This window comes from Oryzias melastigma, linkage group LG6 (genome assembly GCF_002922805.2).
Source record: "Oryzias melastigma strain HK-1 linkage group LG6, ASM292280v2, whole genome shotgun sequence".
Lineage (NCBI taxonomy): Eukaryota > Metazoa > Chordata > Actinopteri > Beloniformes > Adrianichthyidae > Oryzias > Oryzias melastigma.
In genome coordinates, this window is record NC_050517.1 from 26526637 (window position 1) to 26551008 (window position 24372).

The window sequence follows — 24372 nt, forward strand, 5'->3', positions numbered from 1 at the left end:
ATAAAAAATGTTTGTTTGTTTGTTTATTTATTTGAAATAAAATAAAAATATTGGAATGCTTTAATATTAGAAAGTTAGGTCTTCAACTATTTCCACAAACATTTTTATTCAGTTATTATTCAAGAAAAATTTGCTTCTTGAAAAAAATCTGCAATAACTTTCTTTTTGTTGTAATTTTTAAATCACAAATGCAGTAGTTTTTAAACCAAAGTTCCTTTTTGGGGTTTATTATTTATATACATCCTAATTTAAGTTTAACTGATTGTTAATTTCTTTCCTTTATTACAGTGACGTTTAATTATCTTAATAAATGAAGAACATTCTTTAATTAATACATTCTTTTTACATTTTCATTTGCTTTCTTGATTTAATAAACTAGCTTTTCTAACTTTTTTTTTTAATTAAATTTAGGTAACAACGGCTTTAAATTAAGGGTATGTATTGGTAAGATTCTGGCGATGCGTATATCGATACTCGCCTCACAATACGATAACATATCGCGATATTTCCCGAGACTGCACCTGAACAATTTTTCACTATTCTTTATAAAGAGTATGACTTAGAAAAAAAATAATAATTGTAATAAAATTGTAAAACAAATTTTATCTAATGAACACAACATTAGGTTCTGCAACTGTATCTCATACAAGTTGCTTTTACCCAAGTAAATTCATAGAATTTTTCTTTTGGTAAATGTTTACTCTTAAAGTACAAAAGTCAACTTTGTCTGTTTTCCTCAATAAAATATCTTTCAGTGAAAGAAAAAAATAAGTGAAAAAACAAAAGTAAGACGTTGAAGGACGCCAATAAATAACTGATTAAATATTGCCATGTTGGCGTTTTAAATCAATACCAGTGTTGTTAAATGCTACACAAATGAAGCATCGTGATATATCGCCAAATCCATTTTTTATAACACCCCTACTTTAGATTGCTTTAAAGCTGTTATTCAAACATCCAGTAGAGATGCATTTTGCTTCTGGTTTTTAGAAGTTTTTAGGTGTTATTGTTTTTTTTCTAAATGTAGCTCTGTTGTTTATTTTACAAATTTTGCACACTTAAACTTTTTTTGTCTCTTCTTTTAAAGCAATCATCTTTTTTCTGTGGCTAATTTAGTATTTAGTGTAGGCCTGTTCCAAAAATATGATTTTACCATTAAATATGTTTTAGCCTACATCCTTTCATTACTTGGTAAAGCGATTTTTAGAAATTTTGTATTTCAGATTTTTTTTTTTACTGCAGCTGCTTTAAACATGAATCTATAAATTTTTTGTTAGATTAGTTGAAATTTTTATTATAACATTTAAGTTTGCTTACCATCAATGTTGAACTTTCTTGACATCATCTTTCATATATTTTCTTCAACTTCTATTGCATTTTTTTGTATATTTTTTGATGTAACTTTTTCAAGATATTTCTATTATTGCTCCTTTAAGCTGCTTTATAAATTATCTTTTTATTTTACATTTCCTTATTGTCAGAAAACAATTAGAGCTTAGTTGCCAGTTTTTCCAAATGTTTAATTTTTTTGTGTTAAATTTAGTAAATACCTGGATTTTTTTTTATTAAAATGAATTTGTCATTTTACAGTTTTTAATGTTTTTTTTAATGAAAAGATTAGCTCCAGTTTGTCTTGTGTTTCTTACTTGACTCAATCATTGAAAGCAGTGAATACGTTCTTGCATTTCCCAAAGGAAAGTAATGTTGTGTGTCTTATACACTTAACGTCAATCAAAACATAGATCAACAGCCTATTACATAATCTTAGCCATAAAACTTCACAATAATCCAAACTGACAACGCCAAAGACTTTGGCTGAAGTCCAGGGACGCACTGGAAGCTCTCCAGTTTCCCAGTTGGATCCCGACTGAATGGTTGCCAGTTGCATTCCTGCACTGAGATGTTGCTCCTGAGGTAGCAGGACAGGACATGATATTTCTAGTAAAACCTCTGTAATTGAGTTGACATGCTTTTAAGGCAGCCTGAATAATAGAGCAAGCGCACAAGCTCGCATCTAACAGAAGAGATGATGCAAAGGCACATCAATTAATCAAAGACATTTAAAACTTTATGTGACACACAGCTGCACAGAAAGAGCCTGCAGAGCTCAGAGGAAGACGTTCTGTTGATGGTTTACAGAACAGATATTGTAAATAGGATTAAACAGCTGTAAAAGCAAAAAAAAAATAATAACAATTTCATAGACGAAGCAAAAAAGTGCACAAATTTAAGCTAATTCATTTTCTTAAACAAAACTAGAATTTGGTGCGAAATCCTTCAAGAGAAATTTGAGCAAAAGGCATTGCAGAAGGAAAGATGCATCGACAATCCCTAGATTTATTCTGGCAGAAACGACCTTCTGATACCATCTGGGAGACTTTTGAAGATTTACAAATGTGATAAATTCCTTTCTTTGATCATGACTCGGCTGAAATAAAAACAGAAAGCATTTTTTCAGAAAAACTATTCAGATTAGTTATAATTTTGTGCAGAAAAAAATGCTTTTTTTTTCAAAAATTGCTTTAATAGATCGGCTAGCATATCTCATTCACATATAAAAAAATGTGTCTGCTAAAGTTTGAGAAATTCAAATTATAAAGTGTAAAAGGGCCCTTTTACACCCTTGATCAAATACTTGATTAACCATTTCATACAATTACAATCCAGCAGTGTGATCTTCTGCCATGTAAAACTCATTATTAGCGACTATAAAGATCTTTTATCCCCTCATATTTTTCCAAAACTGCTGACTTGTGGCTCGCCGAGTTTCCAAAAGGGCGAAGCCAAGAATTTAGCAACGCTCCATTCTAAAGTGAGACGCTGATCAATCAACACTGACAGTTCAGGAGACTTGAATGTGAAACTGTCGCAGTGGTGGTCTAAATGCAGATTAGAAAATTACCATCTGCAGTGGACCATGTCCCAACATGAAGAGCACATTCAGCAGAAACAGGAAAGTTTCCGTTTTTCTGAATGATCAACCATCATTGTGTCATCAAACGGCAGGAAAACTCCTGGAAAATGGCAACCATCTTGATTTTAGACATTTTTTTCGTTTTATTTAATACAAATTTTTTTTTTTTTTTTCTCCAATTGGTGCCATAAAACATTTTGGTTTCATTTATGCTGACACACTGGAGAATTTGGACCAAAATGGACAGATTTTAAAAAGAGACACAAGAAAATTCAGCTTTTCCACTTAGCTAATTCTAAAAGAGTTACAAACATGTCACAAAATGCAACAAAGAGCTAAGAGCTTAATTTGTACATTTTTGGAAGTTGTGAAAACCAGCTAGACGAGCTCGGTGGCCCAGTGGAAGAGGGTTCTCCCTAAGACTGACAGATTGTAGGTTTGAGTCCATGGTCTATGGAAACCTTGATGCTTGTGGAGCAGAGGTAGAACGGTGGACTTGTGATAGTCATAGGTCACAGGTTTGATTCCTACTTTGCCGACATTGTCCTGGTGGTTATCGGTTAGCATCAGTGTGTTAATGTATCTGAGCACGGATGAATGGAACAGTGACTGGAAAGCGCTTTAGGCCTCAAGTTAGAAAAGGGTTTTATTCCATTTACCATGGATTACTTGTTAATTTCAGAAAAACACTGGTCCATCCTATCCAAACTTACTTTTATCAGGAATCAACAAAAAAGGAAGCTTGTTCTCTATATATTGTAGGGTCCTTAAGCAAGATTCTTAGCAAAAACATCCTTTTCAAGCACAGAACCACTCAGATCTCTGTCTTCCAATCCATTTTCTTGGTTTTGTTCTTTTGGTTATTCAAGTAGTTTCAGTATATTTTTTTAAAGTAATGTTAACATTTTTTCAGATTGATGTTTCAGTTTCGTACTGACTTGAGCTTTGAAGATGAGGGCCATTTCAATGTAGTTTTTTATTAGTTTCTATTTAGTCATGTTTTCTTGTGTTCATGTCGTGTTTTGTTACCATGTTTCATTTCTACCTTCACACTGCCCTCAACAACACGTATTCATGCAACTTGAAGTAAAGCTATGATAAAAATCACAGGCCTCTCTCATCTTTTTTAATTTTGCCCACTTGGACATTTCGCTCCAATCCTCTTCCAACCGTAGGTGAACAGCAATAGTACAGAGTAAACACCAAAACGCTCTTTTAAGAATGCGAGTTCTTTAACGCTTGGTGTGAACGTAGCATTACAGTTGCTATCAAACTTGATTTGAATCAGTGGCTGTAACTTTTTCAGTTCCTTTCTTCTCAGTCTGTGTTTTTCAGTTGATCATATTGCTGATTTTTTCTCTCTTGGAGTCTTCTAGTTTTAAATGGATTGTATTTTGTCCAGAATCCCTTTTCATATTATTTTAATTCATTTACGTGTCTTAGATTTTTCAAGTTTCAATTTATCTGACTTTAGTTTAGTCCTTCAGGCATTCAATTTTATTTGTTAAATTATTAACGTTTCTCCTGGATTTAGGTCCTTCTATCACTCTTTTGAAGGCAACGCCTGCATCATAAGCTGCAGTCTGCACCACACAGAGGTGAAAAATTGGATACAGCTTATGCTTTGTATTAAAGAGCTTCAAAGTATGGAGACATCTTACATTTTTTGTTAATTATTTTACAAAATAATGAAAAATTAACATTTTATTTTCAACTCATTCATATTTAAATATGGGCAAACATTACCACTTTCTACCAACAATGTCAGAGTATTTCTTGAGTTGTAAAAAATGACTGAGCTGTAGTAGAAAGAAACAAAAAGTTGAATATCCTCTATACACGTACTGCGTGGAACTGCCGTCAAACTGATGAGTGGAGGATGTTCACATCAATGCTGCACCCTAATAAACATTCCTAGATGTTAACATCAGCCTGCTTCTCTCCACAGATATGGATGCTATGTTGCAGACAGGGATTTTATCCACACTGTATTTCTTTCAGATAATAGATCCTCTACAAATGTCGTATTTCATTTGATTAGTACTTGATTTTGAGGCCTTTAAATGTTGCTCTGGGAGCAACTACTTAACAGCTTCTTGAATCTGGAGATCTGCTTTAGTCCTTAGTGATTTTTCACTAATTTGCATTATTTCCTGTCTCGCTCTGGCAGGCTGAAGCTCCCTGAGGGATACTGAACAGCACCGAATTCTGCATCACGTTCAGTGGCCCACATGACAGGAAGATAATACCCATTTGTTCAGTTTGCACAGACAAACTAGATGAGCAAATATTAGATCAGAGCAAATCTGCAGTGCACAAAAACACATTCCATCATACATCCAGCTGTTATGAACCGTTGGTATAAAGAAGCCTCCAGAAGGAGCGCCGAGCAGAGGAGGATACGAAGACAAGAGGAGGACTCTCATGATTAATTCATTGATTAAAGAAACCCCGGTGATTTATTTATGATTTCTTTAAATATAGCTCTTGTGAATTGAATGAGAGAAATGGATGTTCCGACCTAGATAGTGGTGTATCCCACAATCGTGCACAAGCACATGTCAGCACGCTTTAACAAACAAGCCTCACTTCAGTATCACCAGCTCCCCCACAGCCTCTTCTGCACTCCACCCAGAGCTGAAGCTGCTGTTTGGCTTCACAAGAACCAATGGAGTAAAAGGATGTTTCACAAAAACAGATCACAGACTGTGAAGGAGTTTTCATTCACACAGGCTGCATTTTTGAAAGGGATAGGCCCAGACATACTGTTTTTTTGTTTTTTTTTCATTTGTCTAGTACTTACAAAAATGTGGAATAAATTAAATTTCTCTGTAGAAATCGATGTTACGCTCATGAAACACCACAGATGTCTGCAGCATGTAATGGGCTTAGTTGTTGCTGCCTCTTGTCAAATGGGGAAGAACTGCAGGGATGGGATACGTCTTTGCCAGCCGGCAACCAGAAAGCTGTTTAAAAAGCCAAATACTGTTTAAAACTAACTGCTCAACATCTCTAGATTAAAGAGACTGACACAAGTTTCTAGCTGTGAAATATGCTGGATGAGTCTGTAAAGATAAGTTGGCAGTAAAAAAAATCATTGATGTTCACACAGACACAAAATTTTACAACTGAGAGTAAAATGCTGGCATGGTTTTATCCCCGTACAATTTTTAAACATTTTTGTTTTGTTTTTTGTGCCTCTGATAAAAATCCTTCATTCTCAGTCATTCTTAAAAGCGCCTGCATCTCTTTGAAACACTGATGGGAAGCAGCTTCTTGATAAAAAAAATTAAAATATTTATGGTGGAAATTATAAAAATTCTGAGGCTACAGTTAGATTGTACTTATTTATATATATATATATATATATATATATATATGTATAAGAACATTTAAAGGTTAACATTTAAACATTTAAAGTCCTTGAGTTCTCTGGGGAAAACCTTTGACAATCGTTGATCTACAATGAATAAAGTTCATTTGTCTACAGGCGTATTTGTTTTGAGGCTCTGAGGCCTTTAGATTTTTGTTGACACTGTACCTTATTTGTAGTTTTACGTCCTTAAAGTCCCTCTCCAGTCATCTTTTGAACTGTTTTAAAAGACTTCCCAATGGTTTTTCAGTCATGATTATGACATGTTTGGCTAAAATCAAAAAGCTTGTCTTTTTTCTAGGATAAAGTTTCTGCAAAACGGCAGGAGTTCATTAGAAATTCACTTCTGAGTTGTGGGCAGGACCAGGGGTGGACTTACCATTAGGCAAAAGTAGGCAATTCCCTGGGGCCCCTAAGATAAAGACTTAATAAAAGTGTCTAAATTAAAATTTACACCTATTGTTATTTAAAAGTGTGATAAAAAATCACTGCAATGGCATAAGACTGATCGTGTGAAAGTGTTTTGTCCTCCTCATCTGCAGCAGTGGAATCTCCCAGTCAACAGCAAGTTAGCTTGCAGTGTTACCAGATTGAGCTGTTTCCTGCAGATTTATTCTGACTTTGAGGGTGAAAATTGCTTTGTGCAGGTGGACATAGTTTTGGGGGATTTGGGTACTGTTCAGTTCAGCAGCTTTTTGTTCCTAATTGAAATACTCTTCAACCAGAGACGTGCGGTCGGGGGAGGCAGGTGAAGCAGTGCCTCACCTGTCATCTTCCTGCACTGCTGTCATGAGATGCATAGTCTACTAATAAAAAAATAAATGTAAGTCCATTAATATGTTCCATAAATGTAATTTATGTTTGATTCCAATCATTTGAACAATCTTTACAATTGCTATATGTTGCCTATTTGCTGTTCAATTCCAGAGTATTTTCTATAAACCAAATACAATCTTATTCTAATGGCATTTTGTCCTGATTCACAACAATTGAAATAAAAAAATACTCAAAAATGCAGTTTTGAGCTTAATTTTCCTAATATATGTCCTCCGTCATCAGAAAAAGAGGATGTTTAAAGCACCAAAGACACCTTTTTTTAGTGGAGTATGTCTTTAAAGAGTTGAAGTTAAGAATCCTAACTGAAGAACTAAATTACTACCTGAGTACAATCATAGACTGAACCAAAAAAAAGGTCCAAAATGTTTTAAATGACAGTATACATTAAACATGATTTTCACATTGTTATGTGCTTTTAGGATGCTTTTAATCTAGAGGCCTGTATCAACCAAAAAAGTTAAACTGCTAGATCTGATGCTACATTGTCGGAAACAAGCACTGACCAAGACGAGAAAAAGCAAACCAACAAAACCCACTGGCTCTCTAAAACGTTCAAGGCTTAAGAAATAACTTTCTGAGGTCATCTGTGAAAAGCTACTGATGCTTCTCTTCTCGTCTCTTTATAGTTCTTGTTTGGAGTAAAAGACTTTTCATACTCAAGTTGGGCTTCAAGGTGAGGCCCTTCAAAATATTGAGTAGACAACGTGGTTGAAAAACAATAGCTTCTGAAAATTGCAGGTCATGCAGGTCATTCAATCCCATCAGGTCCTAACAGTAACCCAGCTGTAAAATCACTGCGTGGCAAAGACTTTTTTGTTTATGCTGAGGTGCTCGGTCAGATATTTTTGTCTTGACATTTAGGTGGATCTACATGAGACAGTAGGTGAATTTTGCAGAGGCATCATCACCTTTTTAATGGATAAACTGAAACAGAGGAAGATGTCAGTGAAGGCTTTCTGTCCATCCAGCAAATTTCCAATATGTGTGTAATTCTGTGTTTACCCAACCCTGGGGGAAATATCTGACTCCTCAGCTAATTGTGTTTGTCTGCTCCTTAGGCAGTTTCACGTACAGTATAGTAGTTTTCTGAGTTCTTTCACTGTCTGCAGTAATGGAAAATGACCCTATGGAGCACAGAGTGAAGTTACAGCAAACACTGAACTAAGAGCTGAGAGTTGAGGGCAAAGTTTACAAAGAAACATTTTAAAAATGCTGATACTTAGTGTAACTATTATACTTTATTGTGAATGACAGATGCATTTTCTGAGCAATTCAAAGGAACAAGCCTCAATATAATGCAGCTCATTTCACAAATCATTTTTTTACAAAACAAAAAAAGAAAACTTCTTACAAACGTTCAGTTACAATTTCACCTGGTTTCATCTGTTGATTCTCCACAACTTTAGTATATATATAATTTTGATATTTGTTTTGTTCCTCCTCAGTTTGTTTAATGGAGTTTAGGTTGCCTCCATAAGCCAGAGTTCCTGCAGTTTTGAGTTCAGTTCCTGAAGGCAATTTGATGTCATATCTTCTTTTATGGCTTTAAAAGTTAATTTAAGTATGTTTAATTGTTGTAATACTGTGTGAATTAACAAAGAGGTCATCTGTAGCTGACAGCTTAAGAGACGTGAGTATTTTGAGAATTTGTCATATCAGTAAAAGCATTTCATGTTTAACTTGTTTCTATTTTTAATATTTGTATCAAGTTTCATTTATTGACCATTACTGTCAGGCTTTTTATGGCTCCTGTTAAATTCTAGATGTATGTCAATATGAAATCATTCAGGCACATATCCTGCAGGATGTACAGGAAAAAATAAGGGAATCAAACAATCAATATTTATTTTTTCTGTTGTAAAGAAATCTCATTTTTTCAGTTTTAAATGTAAAAGTGTTGGACTGCATGATATGGTGTGACTATACTACTTATAACAAAATAGAAGCAAGAGGGATTTTTATTACAGTAATACAAATTAAGATTTAAGGGTTGAATATACATCTATATGTATATTCAGCACTAAAGCAATACACATATTAGACTAATTAATTTAGTAAATATAAATAATAAAAAACTACTCCTGCTTCTTATTTTATACAACAATATGTCATAGTAATGAAGTTTTCACACTTTTCTTTTTCCAGAAGCATATTAAGGTCCTAAACATTGTTTTTAATTGCTCAAAAATGTTACTGAATAAGGTTTGGAAACTAACTATTTGTATATGTAAAAAGTACTTTTATGTATGCTTTTATCAAATGTGACTGTGAAAACCTTAGAGGACATGTTTAAAGAAAATCACTACCCTGACAAAGAAAAGTACTGGAGTTTTTCGTAAGCCAGTTTGGTAAAAACTGTACTTCCAGCATCTTGCTTTCCATCAAACTCTAAAACCCCAGTGCTGTATCATTCAACATGTGACTCCAGAGCTTTCTGCTTGGATAATTCCATGCTGCTTTGCCTGCTTAGTCAAGACAGTTAAGACTCTCCGGCTGTACAAGTAGTTCTCTGTGCCACATATTGTGCCAGCTCATCATCTGCACTGTGCACCCCCTGCCAAAACTAATGTGTCTGTAAATGGAGGCACGGCAGCCAAATTCCAAATGAAGTGACCTGGAGCAGACCTGGGATGTGTGCGGCTCCAGGCACCGAGCGCTTGAAGAAAATCTGGATTTAGGGTGCTGCCAGGAAAACCATCTGCGTGCTGTAACTGCATAAGCTCTGTCAGCTGCGCTGTCACCCTTATTTCTGCACCTCCATCTTTACTTCAATATTTGCAAACTGACTGAATGTAAACAGTGGCTCTCTACTCTGCTTAGTATTCAAGGAAGTAATATTTGATCATGAAAATCCAACATGAGGAATCTCCTTTGATGTGACTGACCTTAACAGAAAAACCAGAATGCAACTAAATAGGCACCAACTACCCCAACGTATTTTTGGGATATAAAATAATTTATGTTGGAATATAATAAGAAATACAGTATCTTTCAATGTATGAAACACTCAAAACAGTAATATATAGATGGATAACTTATTTCTATGAATTCATTTTCATATTTTCGAAACACATTTTTGAGCAAACAAAACTCCATTATTATGTTGCTTCTATGTTTATTGAAAAAATATATTGTTTTCAGAGCTAAGGAAGCTCTAAATCGGGCTGCACGGTGGCGCAGTGGTTAGCGCTCTTGCCTCACAGCGAGAAGGCCCCGGTTCGACTCCCGGCTGGGACCTTTCTGTGTGGAGTTTGCATGTTCTCCCCGTGCATGCGTGGGTTTTCACCGGGGACTCCGGCTTCCTCCCACCGTCCAAAAACATGCTTCATAGGTTGATTGGTGACTCTAAATTGCCCCTAGGTGTGAATGTGAGAGTGAATGTGTGTGTGATTGAGGCCCTGCGACAGACTGGCGACCGTCCAGGGTGTACCCCGCCTTCGCCCTTCAGTAGCCGGGATAGGCTCCGGCACCCCCGCGACCCCGAAAGGGACACAGCGGTCAAGAAAATGGATGGATGGATGGATGGAAGCTCTAAATCACATTTTACAACTCACTTTTTTATTAGACAGGGATACAGGCTAATTCATATATTGTAAATTGTCGCTGACACTGACAGGTTTTCAGTCAATGAAGAATTTCTTCACTTTCACTGCACTATAACGTTCTCTTTTCTTTTGAACAATTGCAATTACATTTAAATAAAACAGTTATAATTATAAGACTATCACGACAGTTGTCTTCATTTATATTTTTTATGTAATTATTTTTGATATTTTTGTTTTAACTGAATGGTACATCTCAACCTGCAAACAGCTTACCATTCAACGAGCAGATTGTGGGTCTTTAGGTTTGGTACCCGCTATGTGCGCCCATGAGACGAGGTGTCCTTGATTAGACACTAAACCCCACATTGCTCCTGGTGGTAATAGGTTGGCACCAGTGTTTGGAAGCAGAGCCACCATCAGCGTGTAAATGGATAAATAGAACTGTGACTGTAAAGTGCTTTGAGCCTTCTAAGAGGGTAGTAAAGCGCTATTCAAATATTAGGTGTGTACACATATTTAATTTACACTTGATTATCTTGCAAGAAATACAAGGAATCTGGCTTCACCTGCAGTGTTTAGTACCAGGTATGTATCTCCGAGTCACACCGGTTACATTTTTGGCTAAAGATGTCCTGGATCGATTTTAGGTCATTGAATCGGATCAAATCGAATCATTCGTCAACAAAAATTGAAAGTAACTCAAATCAGCAACCACAAATATCAATTTGAATCAAATCATGATTAATGAATCATTACGCCCCTTGAAAATATACACATTTATCATTTGATTCGGTTTGCTAGTCATTAAGGTACTGGTTTGTAAATTAAACTTTATTCAATTAAGTTAAACTGTCTTCAAAATTGTGTGACATTGTACATTCAAATATTAAAATTTACCCTGTCTCAAATGAATATTAAGCCTATTAAAAAGCAATTTATTTAAATGTTGATTTTACATATGTATCTATCTATCTATCTATCTATCTATCTATCTATCTATCTATCTATCTATCTATCTATCTATCTATCTATCTATCTATCTATCTCCCTCCCTCCCTCCCTCCCTCCACAGGGAATCATGGGATATGAGTTTAAAATACAGGATAAACCTTAATCCGTTTCACACCTATGTTACCTTCCGGTCATTTCTCTGCGTCGCGTGGAAAGATTTACACTAATATTTATTTATTTATTGTAATAATTTGTATACTATGAGCACTAGTGAAACACTTTAGTTTAGTTTCAAGTTGTCGAGGTAGTTGTCAGTTGACCAGTCTCTGTCGTGGGCCGCCTCCGGTCCGGTTAGTAATCTGTAGTGCGAGCCTTCCCTCTGCCGGAAAGCAGGCGTGACTGCCGCAAAAATAGAAAGCTTATCCCGCGAGCGGATTTGGATCGAGAATTGCCATTATATTCTGAAGGGCTTGACTTCGAAAATATACCGACGGGATGAGTGGAGTCAGGAACTTTAAAAACTGCGGCTCAGTGTTGGTAACGGGAGCCAGTCGGGGACTCGGCCTGCAGATTGTCGAGAACCTAGCTAGTGGAGAGTTCTCTCCACGCAAGATTATTGCCGCGGCCAGAAATGTCGCTGGTGCGGAGGTAATCCCAAATATATCTAAAGCGTCCTTAGCTAGGATACATAAACACGCTACGTTGAAATGTTACGTGTTTCTAAAATCCTTCTAAAATCTGCCGTTTAGGTCATAGCATAAGGTGTATTAATATCGGCCACTAGAGGTCGCCATTGTTCCATTTATGCCATTCAACTGAACAATAATACTTGAACTATTTACTTTCTGAACCACAGAAGCTTCAGGAACTGGCAGGGAAGTATCCACACATACACGTGCTAACTTTAGGTAAGTCCAAGAGATGCAGTGTAGTTTAGATTAATGCCATGAATGTACAACAAATTACTTAACTATATCTTTATTTAATCAGGGACTATGATGTTGTTCATAGAGGATAATTAAACTTTCAACACACATGGTATATAGTATTAAGCTAGTCTGCAAAACTTTTTTTTTACTTTTCAGACTAAAAGAAAGGAGAAAATAAGCAAAAAGAGAGAGTAATAATCAACATTCATGGATGGGCAACTACAGTTGTGAATCTCCGCAAAAATTAAATAAAAAAAAATAAGTGGAAATAAAAGACCCACTCTAGTGGAAATCATGTTTTTGGTGTTTTTAACACATTCTTGTACAATGTTTCTGATGATGGAGCATATATATAAAATAATTTAAGATTTAAACTGCATTTCTGAGTATTTCTTTATTCAAATTGGGATTAATCAGGAGCAGACGAAAAACTGAAGTTTGAAAAAGCTTTCATTTTTGTAGCAGCAACTGAAATGCTCCTTGCTCTTTCATGTGAATCCACTTGCAGACAAAGTAAAATGCCAAATGGGGTTTGAAACAAAAATACATTCATTTATTTTGGGACCAATTCTATAACCTTCCATGAGGCCCCTTCCTCAGCTTTATTCAAATAGACTTATTGTAAAAGCAGATTCGCAAATTTTGCTGTCCAGGTGACGTTTTCTTGTGTTCATACACAGATGTAGTGAGTCAGGAAAGCATTGAAAAGTGTGCAGAGGAGGTGGACCTGCTGCTACAAGAAGATGGCCTGAACTGCTTGATCAACAACGCAGGAATCAATGTGCTGGCTGACTTTCACTCCGTCACTGCAGAGAAGATGATAGAAAACTTCCACACCAATGCCGTGGCTCCTCTAATGATCACCAAGGTAATCCGTGGTGGGAAATAAAACTGCTATCTGGACACACAAACATAAATAGTTTCCGTCTTTCCAACTGTGAGAAACTCAAAATGATGACCTTGACAGACAGACGTGACAAAATCCCAGAGCCTTGGGACGTCCCTGTGTCATAAATATTAATCAGACCCCAGAGCCGCAGTCTGTGCTGTTAAAACTACCAGCACTCATCAAAAACCCTTCGACGGGACGGATTCTTGCTGATTCAAAGTTTCAAGGACACCCCCTATAAAGTGTGCCAGAGATTCTTTAGTACTGACTGGGAGTCAAGCAGGGGAGAAACCTGCTTCTGGCAGTTGAAGTTGTTCATCTAAGCTTCAGAGAGTTAGAAGGAATGAACGCTGAACGGTTATGCAATTGGGATTGTTAGAAAACTAATTTATTTTTTGGCACTTTTTTAGTTCGAACCCCAACCAAACATTTCCAAAAACAAGTTTTTGGAATAAAAAAAAAAAAAAACTTTACTTCAATTCTTTTGTAATTTAACCTCTTAGCTAATATATGAGCTAACCATCTGAAGCAGAATTAACTATTTATGTCATATAATCTTAATTATATTTTTGCTTTTACCTCTTAAGACCTGGTGTCCACGCATGTGGACGCCAGGTCTTAAGAGGTAAAAGCAAAAATATAAAGATTCTTATAAACTAAGCATGTTATAGACCGTTGAGAACACATCCATCTCTTACCTGAAACAGGTGTAGCTACCTCCTACTTCCCTGTAAATCTAACCAGAATAAGGCAAGAATGCAGAAAAACCATTTTTTTTATTATTGCTTTAGAATAGGATCAATTATTCATAATAATTTAGTCATTTGGTGTGAGTTAGTACAGCCTGTAATATAATTTTTCACTTGTTATAGTGTTTCTTTTTGCATTTTTGAGGTTTCCGTTCTGGTAATTGCGCCTGGTCAGAGTCTCACCTCGTCCTCCCATTGTCCTTGGAGTTGTATGTGTTCATCTTTTCTAAAACTTTCTGCCAATAGGGTGAAGGAAACGCTGTAGGATGTATTATTCAGATGTAACTGAGGCCTTTTATCTGTAGGGGGCACTAGAGGGCAGCATGACTGATTCCCCACAGACTCATGAATTTAAAATGAAGCCATAAATCATCCTGTTTTCCTTAATCTTATTAGTTTGTTGAGGGTATTTGTTCCTCTGTTTTCCCGACCCCAACAGGCCTTCCTGCCTCTCCTGAAACGAGCTGCGGCCAGAGAAGCGGCGGACGGCGTGATGGGGATCCAGAGAGCGGCAGTTATCAACATCACCTCCCTGCTGGGCTCCGTGCAGCTCAACTGGGGCGAGGGGGCCAACAACTTCAAATGGTACCCCTACAGGACCTCCAAGGTACTCATTACCGAGAGAAGGAAAATGTCGAGTGGAGGAATACACTCAGGCATGTAATGAGGGGGCTGTGTCTCTGTAGGTCAAGGTGGGTTTGTTAAGGCTGAAGAAACAGGATTTAACCAGAGCAAACTTCCTGCAACTTTTTTGAATGAATCTCTTTTGAACTTTTGAAGGTGTTTAAATGTCAGCGCAGAAGGAAACTGTAATTTTGCCAACAACACTCCATACACCATAGACATTTATTTGAACCTTTCATAGCTTTAGTTCACTGAGAAATACAACTTAATTAAAAGGAAACAAGTTTATTTACCACTTCTAACCAACATGTTTTAAACTTTTACACCAATAATCTTCAGTTGAGCTTTTACAGTGGCTGACAAGGCTCACATAAAGGAAAAAGACACAACGACAAAAGTGGAAGCATAACGACAAAGGCTGAAACATGACAACAAAACCGACGACAAAATCCATAACATCACAAAAGAAATGAATAACTGACTTCCTTTATAAAGATATAGAACTACATGCCAAACATATCTTTACTTAGTTTTAGACAAAAAGCGTTAGACCAGGGGTGTCAAGCTCATTTTGGTTCAGGGGCCATACTCAAGCTGTCTGATCTAAAGTAGGTCGGACCATTGACATAATAGTCGATGGTCAACTTGTTACCTGTTGCTTTTTATTTTTCTCTCAGTTAGAAAAAAAATTCTCTTTCTACCTTTGTTCTCTTTCATAAGAAAATTCCACACATACTTAAAAACTCAAAAAAACATGATTTTCATCAGAGGGAGACTGAACCATATCTCACCACAGGAAGGGGCTAGAAAATTGCTTTTTTTAACATCATTATATTTTTTCCTCTTCGTGACTGGGCCAGAATAATCCATAAACAAAACTGACAGAATAAACAGTAAAATCCTGAATAATTGATAAAAAAAAATATTGTTTAGCTGTTATTAAGTAAGCGATCAAGAGTGAAAGTTGGAGTTAAATTTTACTAACAAAATCAGGAAGAATTTTTCAGGTTTTATTTGCATAAAAAGAAATGAGAAGTCAAAAACTATTAAAAAAGATTTAAAAAAATATTTTTAAAATTTGCTACAAACCATTATTTTTATTCCGTTTTAAAAATGCCGTTCTTTCAGAGTGCCCTGAACATGGTCAGCCGCAGCATGGCTGTAGATTTGGAGCCAGACGGGATCCTCTGCACGGCGATCCATCCCGGCTGGGTCCGCACTGACATGGGTGGGATGATGGTAAGGACTCTCAATGAAATGTTTCAAAAGCTGAGTTTAAATGAAAGCAAAACCAGACCATGAACTTCTGATAAAATTATTATTTTTTTGGATGAAAACACTATTTTTATGTCAACTGTACAAGACTGTGTTACATGTAGTGTGCATTTATAGTGTTAAATAATTAAGTGTTAAGTAATTAAATTAGTTACTGTTTTTGTTTTAATTACACGGTTACTGAATGTGAAAAGTGGTGCATTACTTTAAAAATAATTAATAAACTGTTCTAACCAAAAGTACCATGTATTACACGCTTTGTCAGAAGTTGAAGGTGGGCGGGTTAACAACAGGATAGGGCAATTCTGATTGGCTAAAGTCAAAGTGATGTTTCACTGGAGCCAATCAGAGCCAACTTTGTTTTACTCACAAGTATGTCCTGCACAAACATCAAACAGATTGAGACGCGACAGAAACGGAGAATCTGAAGCAGAAAAATGTGTGTTTTATGAGTGAAGACATAAGAACGAGTTCATTTAACTCGTGTCCAGGTGCAAAGATTTTAGTCAGAAGTTCAGCTGTTTACCAAACCAGCTGTCTGAGATTTTAAGAATTGTTGGTTAAAGATGTCCTGTATCCATTCTAGGTCAGTGAATTGAATCGATTTGTTCAAAATGAACTAATATCAACTAAAAATCAGATCGTCAACCACAAATTATGACATGAATTATTTCACCTCTACTCAGAACTGTTTTTTTTTTCTTTCTCTGTGTTTTTACCTGCCCTGTTTTTGTTTCCTCCAAGGCTCCATTGAGTCCTGAGGAGAGCATCTCCTCTGTCCTGTCTGTGATTGGTGGGCTGACCGAAAAGGATCATGGGTCCTTTCTGAACTTCACGGGGGATCAGCTGCCATGGTGACCCACTCTCCAGTAAATCCAGCTTTATGACAGTTCAGTTTGTTTACAGTGGTATTATTTTACCACCAGGAAGTTACTTTAAGAGTGTTAAAAGTCAACAAAAAAACACATTTGAACTGTCATTAAATACATTTTAATACAGAGTTCTTACCGGTAAAAAGCACTTTTAAAAAGTTTTATTATTTAGCAATCTAGGGGGTTAAAAAGCTTGGTTAGTGGACGTGTTTATTTTAATCTGCACTTTAAAGCACCCCCAGTTTAAAGAAACTTCAAGTTCTCTTCTAATTGATCTTCTTTGTTGAACAGATGAAGGATCGATCATTAAATTAATAACTGTTACTGTCAAAAGGCTGTTTAATTGTTTGCACACACAACAGCCGTTTCTGAATTCTTGATCGTATAATTTCTTATGCAAAAAGAAAAAGGCAAATAATTTTTCACACTAAAATATGTTAATCTATTTATTTTTGTTTTGTTGCAAAACCTTAAAACATATGCAATGTATAAAGGGGACAAAAATATGCTTTACTATGTTTCAAGAGGCTAACATGAAAGATTGTATATAAATCTTTAGCACTTGCTGCTGCTGTTGGTGTTAACATTTTTAACATATTATTATTAAAGCATCAATAAAAGTTTGAATACCAATGAAAATGTGTTTTGCTTTAAGTTTGCATAAAGTTTTGTTTTCATTATTTAGGTCTTTAGTTTATTAACCATAAAGGATGGAGTATTTTATAAACCCTGCCTTCTGCTGCCCTCTACAGGACCGGTTTGATATTTAGAATTTTTCACCAATGTCAAATTTTCATTTTATGGCATTAAAAGCGCTTTAGAAATTATAAAATATATCTAAATGCTTATAAATTGTTACTGAGTAGAGCTAAGGTGAACTTTGTTGTACAATTTTACAAGGAAATGCATGAAAATAAAAAATTTCCTCATTCTTGAAATTGCGTCTTTAAGTTATCAGTTAGCACTCTGCGCCATCAAATGTTCACTTCTGTTCCTGATGGACCATTTTAGCAACACGATTTGGTAAGTGATGTTCTTTTTCTCCAGTTTTTTTCCAGTGTTTTATCTGTTTAACACCATAAGCTCTGATTAATTTTCCGTTCAGTTCAGCAGTGTTTCACTGTAAATGTTTTATTATTTTTGGTGTTAATTTAATCCTTTACTTTTAACAATTCATCATTTTAACATTTGTTTGTCATTTCTAAGTTTATTTTTAACTATTCTAATTTTTCCTGCTCGATTAATACAATTAATTTTGAATGTTTATTATAGCTTTTAGCTTAAATTTCCTTTGATCAATTACACAGGATTATTTAGAGAGAAAATGTAAAACTTTAAAACAAGTTTTTGTTAGAGCTAAAAGTCTTGTTAGCCCTTTTTTTAAAAATTATTATTTTGAACAAACTGCTGGAGGATTGCACCAGTTGAAAACAGCAGTGTATCACGTGCAGGTGAGCTTCCTGACACGTCGGATGCAATCGAACCAGTTTGCCCTGAATCTGTAGTTCAAGCATGGAGACTGTGTGGAAGGAGAGAGCAGAACGAGGAAGGGTGACTCCAGTTTGCAAAGCAGCAAGAACAGTTGAGTGATAAGATTCTAGTTTGAATTTTTTTTTCAGACAAGTTCATTTGTTTCTGCAGCAGCTGAAGAGATGGCAGAGTGGATTTACAGTTCATAACGTTAAAGAGGAAGATGTCAGCATTCTTAAAGGAAAAAGAAGAAGAGCTGAGCTTATACCACTTCATGAAAGTAAATATTTAAATGGTTTGTGATTCCAAGAAAATAGTTTCATAATAGTTATGTTTTGATAACTTTTTAATTGTGAAATAACCATCTTTGTTTTCTAACTTTAACATATTCTACTTCTTTATTTCCTTTTTAACTGTCATTAAGTTTACATTGAATGTTTAAGGCTCGTCTGACTGGAAATAGTTAATCCTGCCTGACAGCTGTGTTTAATTTTAGTGACAGAAACATATTTTGGCACTTAAGCAACACGTACTGAACCTCAAGAAAAAATTGTGCGTTCTTTTTAGCACAAGTTATAGTAAAAAGACTGACTTTTCTCAGTCATATCATTAATAAGTAAATAGATTTTATAATGGATTTGAGTTTTTATATTATCTTTTAGGAAGAATTAGAAATCTTTATTTTATTTTCATTTTTTAGTTGTTGTGCATATGTGATGAGTACTGGACTACTTAATTTCTCCTGACTGAGTGTCACATTCCATCTTGTTGTGAAGAGTTTCTCACACTGACAAAGTTTGTTGTATGTATTTGTCTTCTAAAAATATTATTTTAAAATTGAACTATCAATAGTTATACAAATTTTACTGTAAAATTGTAATCTCTTCCTGTTTACAATAACCTATGACTACCCTTTTGTTAAACCTATATAAATATGGAAACCGATTAAGTTGACTCTAAAATGTCAAATAATACTACTTATGGTGCTTTACACACCAAACTGAAAAGAAAAACTTACTTTAGGTGAACTCCAGATAAATAAATGTGATGTGTTTATTATATTAACATGCATCAGAAGAATCCATCATGAAATTCACATCTATTGTTCTTGAATTACAGATCAATTAGAGGCATGATGGCCGTTATAGAGGATCTTGACCATGTGGGAAGTTCTTTAAATGCTTCTGAGCTGAAGATCCCATTTTCAGATACAGTCAAGTACTGCATCCTCGCTATTTCTGTTATTCTCCTCCTGGTGGCGCTATGTATCTTGGCCTGGCAGATCATCAGATGCTTCTCAAACTCACATTCTACATACACTCAAGAAACAAGTAAGAAAAGAGTCCTATACAATAAAGAAGATTTGATTGGAATTGGTTGACTTAATTTGTTTTCTCCTTTTCTAGTGAATAGTGATCTGTTGTACTCAGAGGAAAAGCCAGCAGAAGCAGAAAACTACTCAGCACCTCCGGGTATGAAGGTAAGAGGAACCTTCTTGAAACACTGATCACAAATAGAAAAAGGTCTTGCCTTTTGCCAGGCCACAGTTGAAAATAAGAATGTTCTTAATCTGTCCTACCTGTGTACGTAAAGGTTGAATAAAAATAAATAAATATCACCTATATGGAAATGTAGGGGCGCCCCCATTTAAAAGGTTTTGCCTTTTACTTTTTCTCACAAATACTGTAAAGTAGCTTTCATACAAATTCACCTTTTCAAGTATTTATTGTAGATTGCTGAGCACACCCTTTGTCTTTATTCTGCATTGTTCTTTCTCAATGTTAATGTAACCACAAAGAACTTTTATTTTGAAGGCTTCTGACTGAAAATGCAATCATCTTATCCCAGGCTGGTTCTAAATACTATAAAGGGTTCTAAAAACAAAACAAAAAAGACTATTTAAGATTAAATTAAATTATCCATGTTAAATTTGCAAAATAAAATGTTGCAGCTCTAATAAATTTGTTTGAATCAATGCTTTACTTGTAAAATAATTTGTTGGAAAGAACCTGAATAAATATAAGCAAAATTTAAAATACTTAAAAATATTCTGCAAGTTAAGTGAAATAGTAATGCTAAAAATGCTCAACTAAGTTCTGTAAAAGCCATAAAAGTATATTATAACAGAAAAACTACATATGATTAAACAAATGTCATGAAATAAAAAGGAGCAGATATCCTGTGCAATAAACCAGCTGAAGAAAGTTTAGCTTGAAGAGACTAATGTTAATGACTGGAAAATAGGTTAAATATATTTATAAAATTTTCTGAAAAAGGATAAAGCTATAAAAAATAATAACATTATGACAACAACAAAAATACTCAAATTTAGTGCTATAAGCTTAAACATTGCAGGACAGTTTGGGTTAATAAATTAATGTATAATGTGGCTAAAAAAAGCAGAATTTTCTAAAATAAATACTAAAAGTTAAAAAAAAATAAAGTTACAGCTAAAATCATATTTTTTTAACCAATAAAGTAGACAAGTATGTGTTGGCTTTGAATAACTAGGTCAGCCCCATCTACTTAAAATTTGTCTGGTGTGCTTTTTGTCTTTTGGAAAAACTTTCCATCCCAACTCACAGTTTTTGGTGCAGTTGGAGATGACTGAACCACATGATGGGTGTGGTGATGGTGTTGATGTCACACCAACCAGTCAGCTGATCAAGCATATTTAGATGGACCGGTTTTAGCTTTCCGAGTTCCTGATGAGTTTAAGCATATTTGACATACTGCCAGCGTACAAACCAACAAAACCAGTTCCACTGGCTGCATTTGTTGTTAAAAAAGATACTGGAGGCACCGTTGTTATTAACAGAGAAAATGTCTGTTCTCTTTACAGGTGGAGAATCAGAACATGGAGTCTCACAGACTGAGTCGTTTTCTGTCTCAGACTTGGTTTCCCTCATCAGACACCAGTATCTCAGACGGAAACTTCGAGGAGCAGAAAATTATTAAGGCAACAGAGGTAAAATCACAGGTGTTTTTGACAGCTGCCTAACCAGATTAGCTTCATTTCCGCCACTAGACCTTATATAACCATACTTCCTCAAAAAAAGCAAAAATATCTGAAGTTGTTTTGCATTTAATTGTGCATGTAATGGAAAAAGAAACAGGCTCTATAATGTATCATTTATCATACTAGCTGAAATGGCCCAGCTGAGAATTGTTGTAAAACTTTAATTATTCTTAAAATGTATCTATAATACCAACAAAACCCCAAACAAGTATTTTTATTCATACTAATAAGTGTTAAAATGTATTAATCAATGCTTTAGTCAGATAATTGAATTAGTTTGATTACAATTAAGCATAACAAGTTTAGCGTAAATATGAAAAACGTTGACCCTATTAATGCAAAGCTTGTCAATTATGATAGGAATGTTGACAGGTTAGTTAGTTAAGTTTCTGGTCAAAGATCCTAGTGAGATTTAAAAAAAAAAAAAATGAGATAGATGATTGCGTTTTAAGTTCATGTCGTGTCCTTGTGCTACAGGTTGCGGGCTCGCTGCGTTTCTCCGTCTTCTTTGACCAGCTGGAGTCCCGTCTGGTCATCTGTGTGCTGCAGGCAGAGGGGCTTTCAGACTGCAGGCCGTCCACTACCCTCCAGCCCTTTGTAAAAGTACGACTGATGAAGGCCGAATTAGAAGGAGCAGGAAAGAGGAGCTCAAAGAAAGAGCAGGTATGCATTTAAAATCAGTTTTGATTTAGATCAAAAATTCCTTTTCATCAAATCTTTTGAATTAAAATTTCTCAGTTTTTCGTAACATGCCCACGAGTGATTCAGTTTATGATCTCTCTAGGGTGCTTTGTGGGCAGTCCTGCAGGAATGGGACACTCAGATAGTAAAAGGAAGCGATAAGCCTTTATTTAGAGATGAGTTCAGCTTTATTCTTCAAGAAACCAAAAACATGCTTCATAACCTAAAGCTCAAGATGGAGGTAAATGCTCTTCTTAAAGTAATACACTCAGAACAGCACTTTTGATATGAGTTTCACTAATGTGTTTTGGCTCTGCAACATTACAGGTGAGAGACTTTGATCATTTCTCCAGACAAACAGTGTTAGGGGAGGTGAGTCTTCCTTTGAAGCACCTTGATATCTCATTTCCCCTGGTGCTCCAAGAAGATCTGCAGATACCCCAGAAGGTACAACTACATCCAAAGATTTTTAAAATTCATTCATTTTCTGACATTTTGAAAGTGTAAAAATTGATTTAATCAAAAGAAACATTATGGTTGATGCTAAGACTGTTATATTTTTTAACAGTTTTAGTAACTTTTCACCTTTCTTTTGTGTTAAAGGCAGCCTGTTTTTAGATCATTCTGTTCTCTTTTCACTCAGGATCTTGTTGGAGAGGTTCTACTATCTCTGAAGTTTCTTCCCACCTCTCAGAGGCTTGAGGTTGGTCTGCTGAAAATCAAGACAGCCTTCATAAACATCAGCTCAGATGCAGGTACAAATTAATAGATATGTATGAAATGCTCAATTCAGGATAGACCCACAAACTCACCAAATGCATGTGTCTGTTTTACAGCTTTATATGCCAGGATCAGCGTTCAGTGCAATCAGAGTAGACTGAAGCCCCAGAAAACCTCAGCAGTGGCCCGAAGTGCAGTGACTGTCTTCAATGAAGTCCTCATCTTTTTGCTGCCTGACTTTGCTGTGGATCAGTGCAAAATTTTGGTCTCTGTTTACGAGACCTGCACAGATGCAAAATCCAGCAGATCTTTGATTGGACATTTATGCGTGGGGAAGGACAGGAGCCTGGAAGACGAGCACTGGACATTGATGGTGCGCTCAATGCGCCAGCCTGTTGCAAAGTGGCATGCCCTCTTAATTTAAGCAATGCGCCATAAACCCTTTTTTTATTACAGCTTTCATTTTAATCCGTTGAACAGCAAAACATGAAGAAAGTGTACAAAATGTTTTCGCTCTGTTAAAAAAATCTTGTGTTTAGTTGAATAGAAAGTAAAAAAAAAACTTGTTTTTATGTTGTATTTATGATGTTCTTTATATGTATTTGCAAAAATTTTAAACCCATGTCTCTTTCTAGACTCATATGAAACTAGCCTGATGTCCACTCTCAACATAATGTGCACACAGAAACATTGATTTGTTATCAAAAATTGTCACAGAAGTCTCCATTCTGCACAGGCAGATAGGATTACTATTGTTATTTTCTGAAACTGCTTTCAATTTGGCCAATGCCATAAAATGCTTACATATTACTTATGTAATCATGCACACACACGCGCACACAAAAAAAAAAATAAGAGGAAAAACAAGACAACCAAACTCAATTCAATTTTAGGTCAAAATTTGAATTTCATTTAAAAGAATAAATAATCATTTTATCAGAACCTTACAGTTCTTATTGCAATTATTTGCTTCAAGACTGCAATAGTCTTTTGCTGATTTAATTAAATAAAAGTTAAAGAAAAAAAAACATCAACATTTATTTATAGAATAGCAATGAATTACAAACGTTTTTGTAATCGTTTTTTTTGCATCAAAGATAAGTTAGCAAGATGGTAGCTTTAGGTCACGAGGCAGTGCACTGTCAAAGAGGGAAACACTATGCGCATGCGCTGTAAGAAAATTAAAATCAAACAGCAATGGCCGTACAACAACATAATAAAATATGCCATGGAAAAGTCTTTGAGTACCAGCGACAAGAATGACGCAGTATGGAGACCATTAACTGTACATGAAAGGGACCAGTTTCATTAGATAATAGTAAGATAAGAAAAGGAAGTTTTCAGATATATAGAAATGCATTTTTAGTGATCTTTTGTTAAGGAAATACCAACATTTTTTTTAATTTGAATAAATGTGTTCTTATTGTTAATCTTATTGTTAATGTAAAAAAAAAAAAAAAGATTTATGAAGATTCATTTCCTTCCTGAATCTGATAGATTACACCCCCAGTTTGGGGTTCACAG

The 24372-nt window shown here is 35.3% G+C and overlaps 2 protein-coding genes across 4 annotated transcripts; both read left to right on the top strand.

Annotated features, from left to right (window-relative positions):
* Nucleotides 1–11783: 11783 nt before the first annotated feature.
* Nucleotides 11784–17597, top strand: si:dkey-12e7.4 (uncharacterized protein LOC558132 homolog). The gene is made up of 6 exons (XM_024280700.2): nucleotides 11784–12268; nucleotides 12477–12528; nucleotides 13230–13417; nucleotides 14627–14794; nucleotides 15940–16050; nucleotides 16831–17597. Exons 1-6 carry the CDS (start codon nucleotides 12116–12118, stop codon nucleotides 16942–16944), a joined length of 786 nt encoding a protein of 261 aa, XP_024136468.1. The 5' UTR covers nucleotides 11784–12115; the 3' UTR covers nucleotides 16945–17597.
* A 642-nt stretch (nucleotides 17598–18239) lies between these two features.
* On the top strand, nucleotides 18240–23712 carry syt19 (synaptotagmin XIX). 3 transcript variants are annotated; one of them, XM_024282273.2, is made up of 9 exons: nucleotides 18240–18723; nucleotides 19548–19759; nucleotides 19835–19908; nucleotides 21271–21396; nucleotides 21925–22110; nucleotides 22232–22369; nucleotides 22456–22575; nucleotides 22772–22883; nucleotides 22965–23712. In XM_024282273.2, exons 2-9 carry the CDS (start codon nucleotides 19561–19563, stop codon nucleotides 23270–23272), a joined length of 1263 nt encoding a protein of 420 aa, XP_024138041.1. In that variant the 5' UTR covers nucleotides 18240–18723; nucleotides 19548–19560; the 3' UTR covers nucleotides 23273–23712. The 3 variants fall into 3 exon arrangements, with proteins under 3 accessions (XP_024138041.1, XP_024138040.1, XP_036068389.1); XM_024282272.2 differs by having other exon boundaries at nucleotides 18241–18708; XM_036212496.1 differs by having other exon boundaries at nucleotides 18244–18723; nucleotides 19637–19759.
* Nucleotides 23713–24372: the final 660 nt, after the last annotated feature.

What these genes read in the sequence shown, in the direction of transcription:
- si:dkey-12e7.4 (XM_024280700.2), top strand. Translation starts at nt 12,116, where the DNA reads ATGAGTGGAGTCAGGAACTTTAAAAACTGCGGCTCAGTGTTGGTAACG. An exon ending in CTCCTCTAATGATCACCAAG is followed by an intron (nt 13,418 to 14,626) that starts GTAATCCGTGGT and finishes CGACCCCAACAG; the next exon opens with GCCTTCCTGCCTCTCCTGAA. An exon ending in CTGACATGGGTGGGATGATG is followed by an intron (nt 16,051 to 16,830) that starts GTAAGGACTCTC and finishes GTTTCCTCCAAG; the next exon opens with GCTCCATTGAGTCCTGAGGA.
- syt19 (XM_024282273.2), top strand. Translation starts at nt 19,561, where the DNA reads ATGATGGCCGTTATAGAGGATCTTGACCATGTGGGAAGTTCTTTAAAT. An exon ending in CAGCACCTCCGGGTATGAAG is followed by an intron (nt 19,909 to 21,270) that starts GTAAGAGGAACC and finishes TTCTCTTTACAG; the next exon opens with GTGGAGAATCAGAACATGGA. An exon ending in GGAGCTCAAAGAAAGAGCAG is followed by an intron (nt 22,111 to 22,231) that starts GTATGCATTTAA and finishes TGATCTCTCTAG; the next exon opens with GGTGCTTTGTGGGCAGTCCT.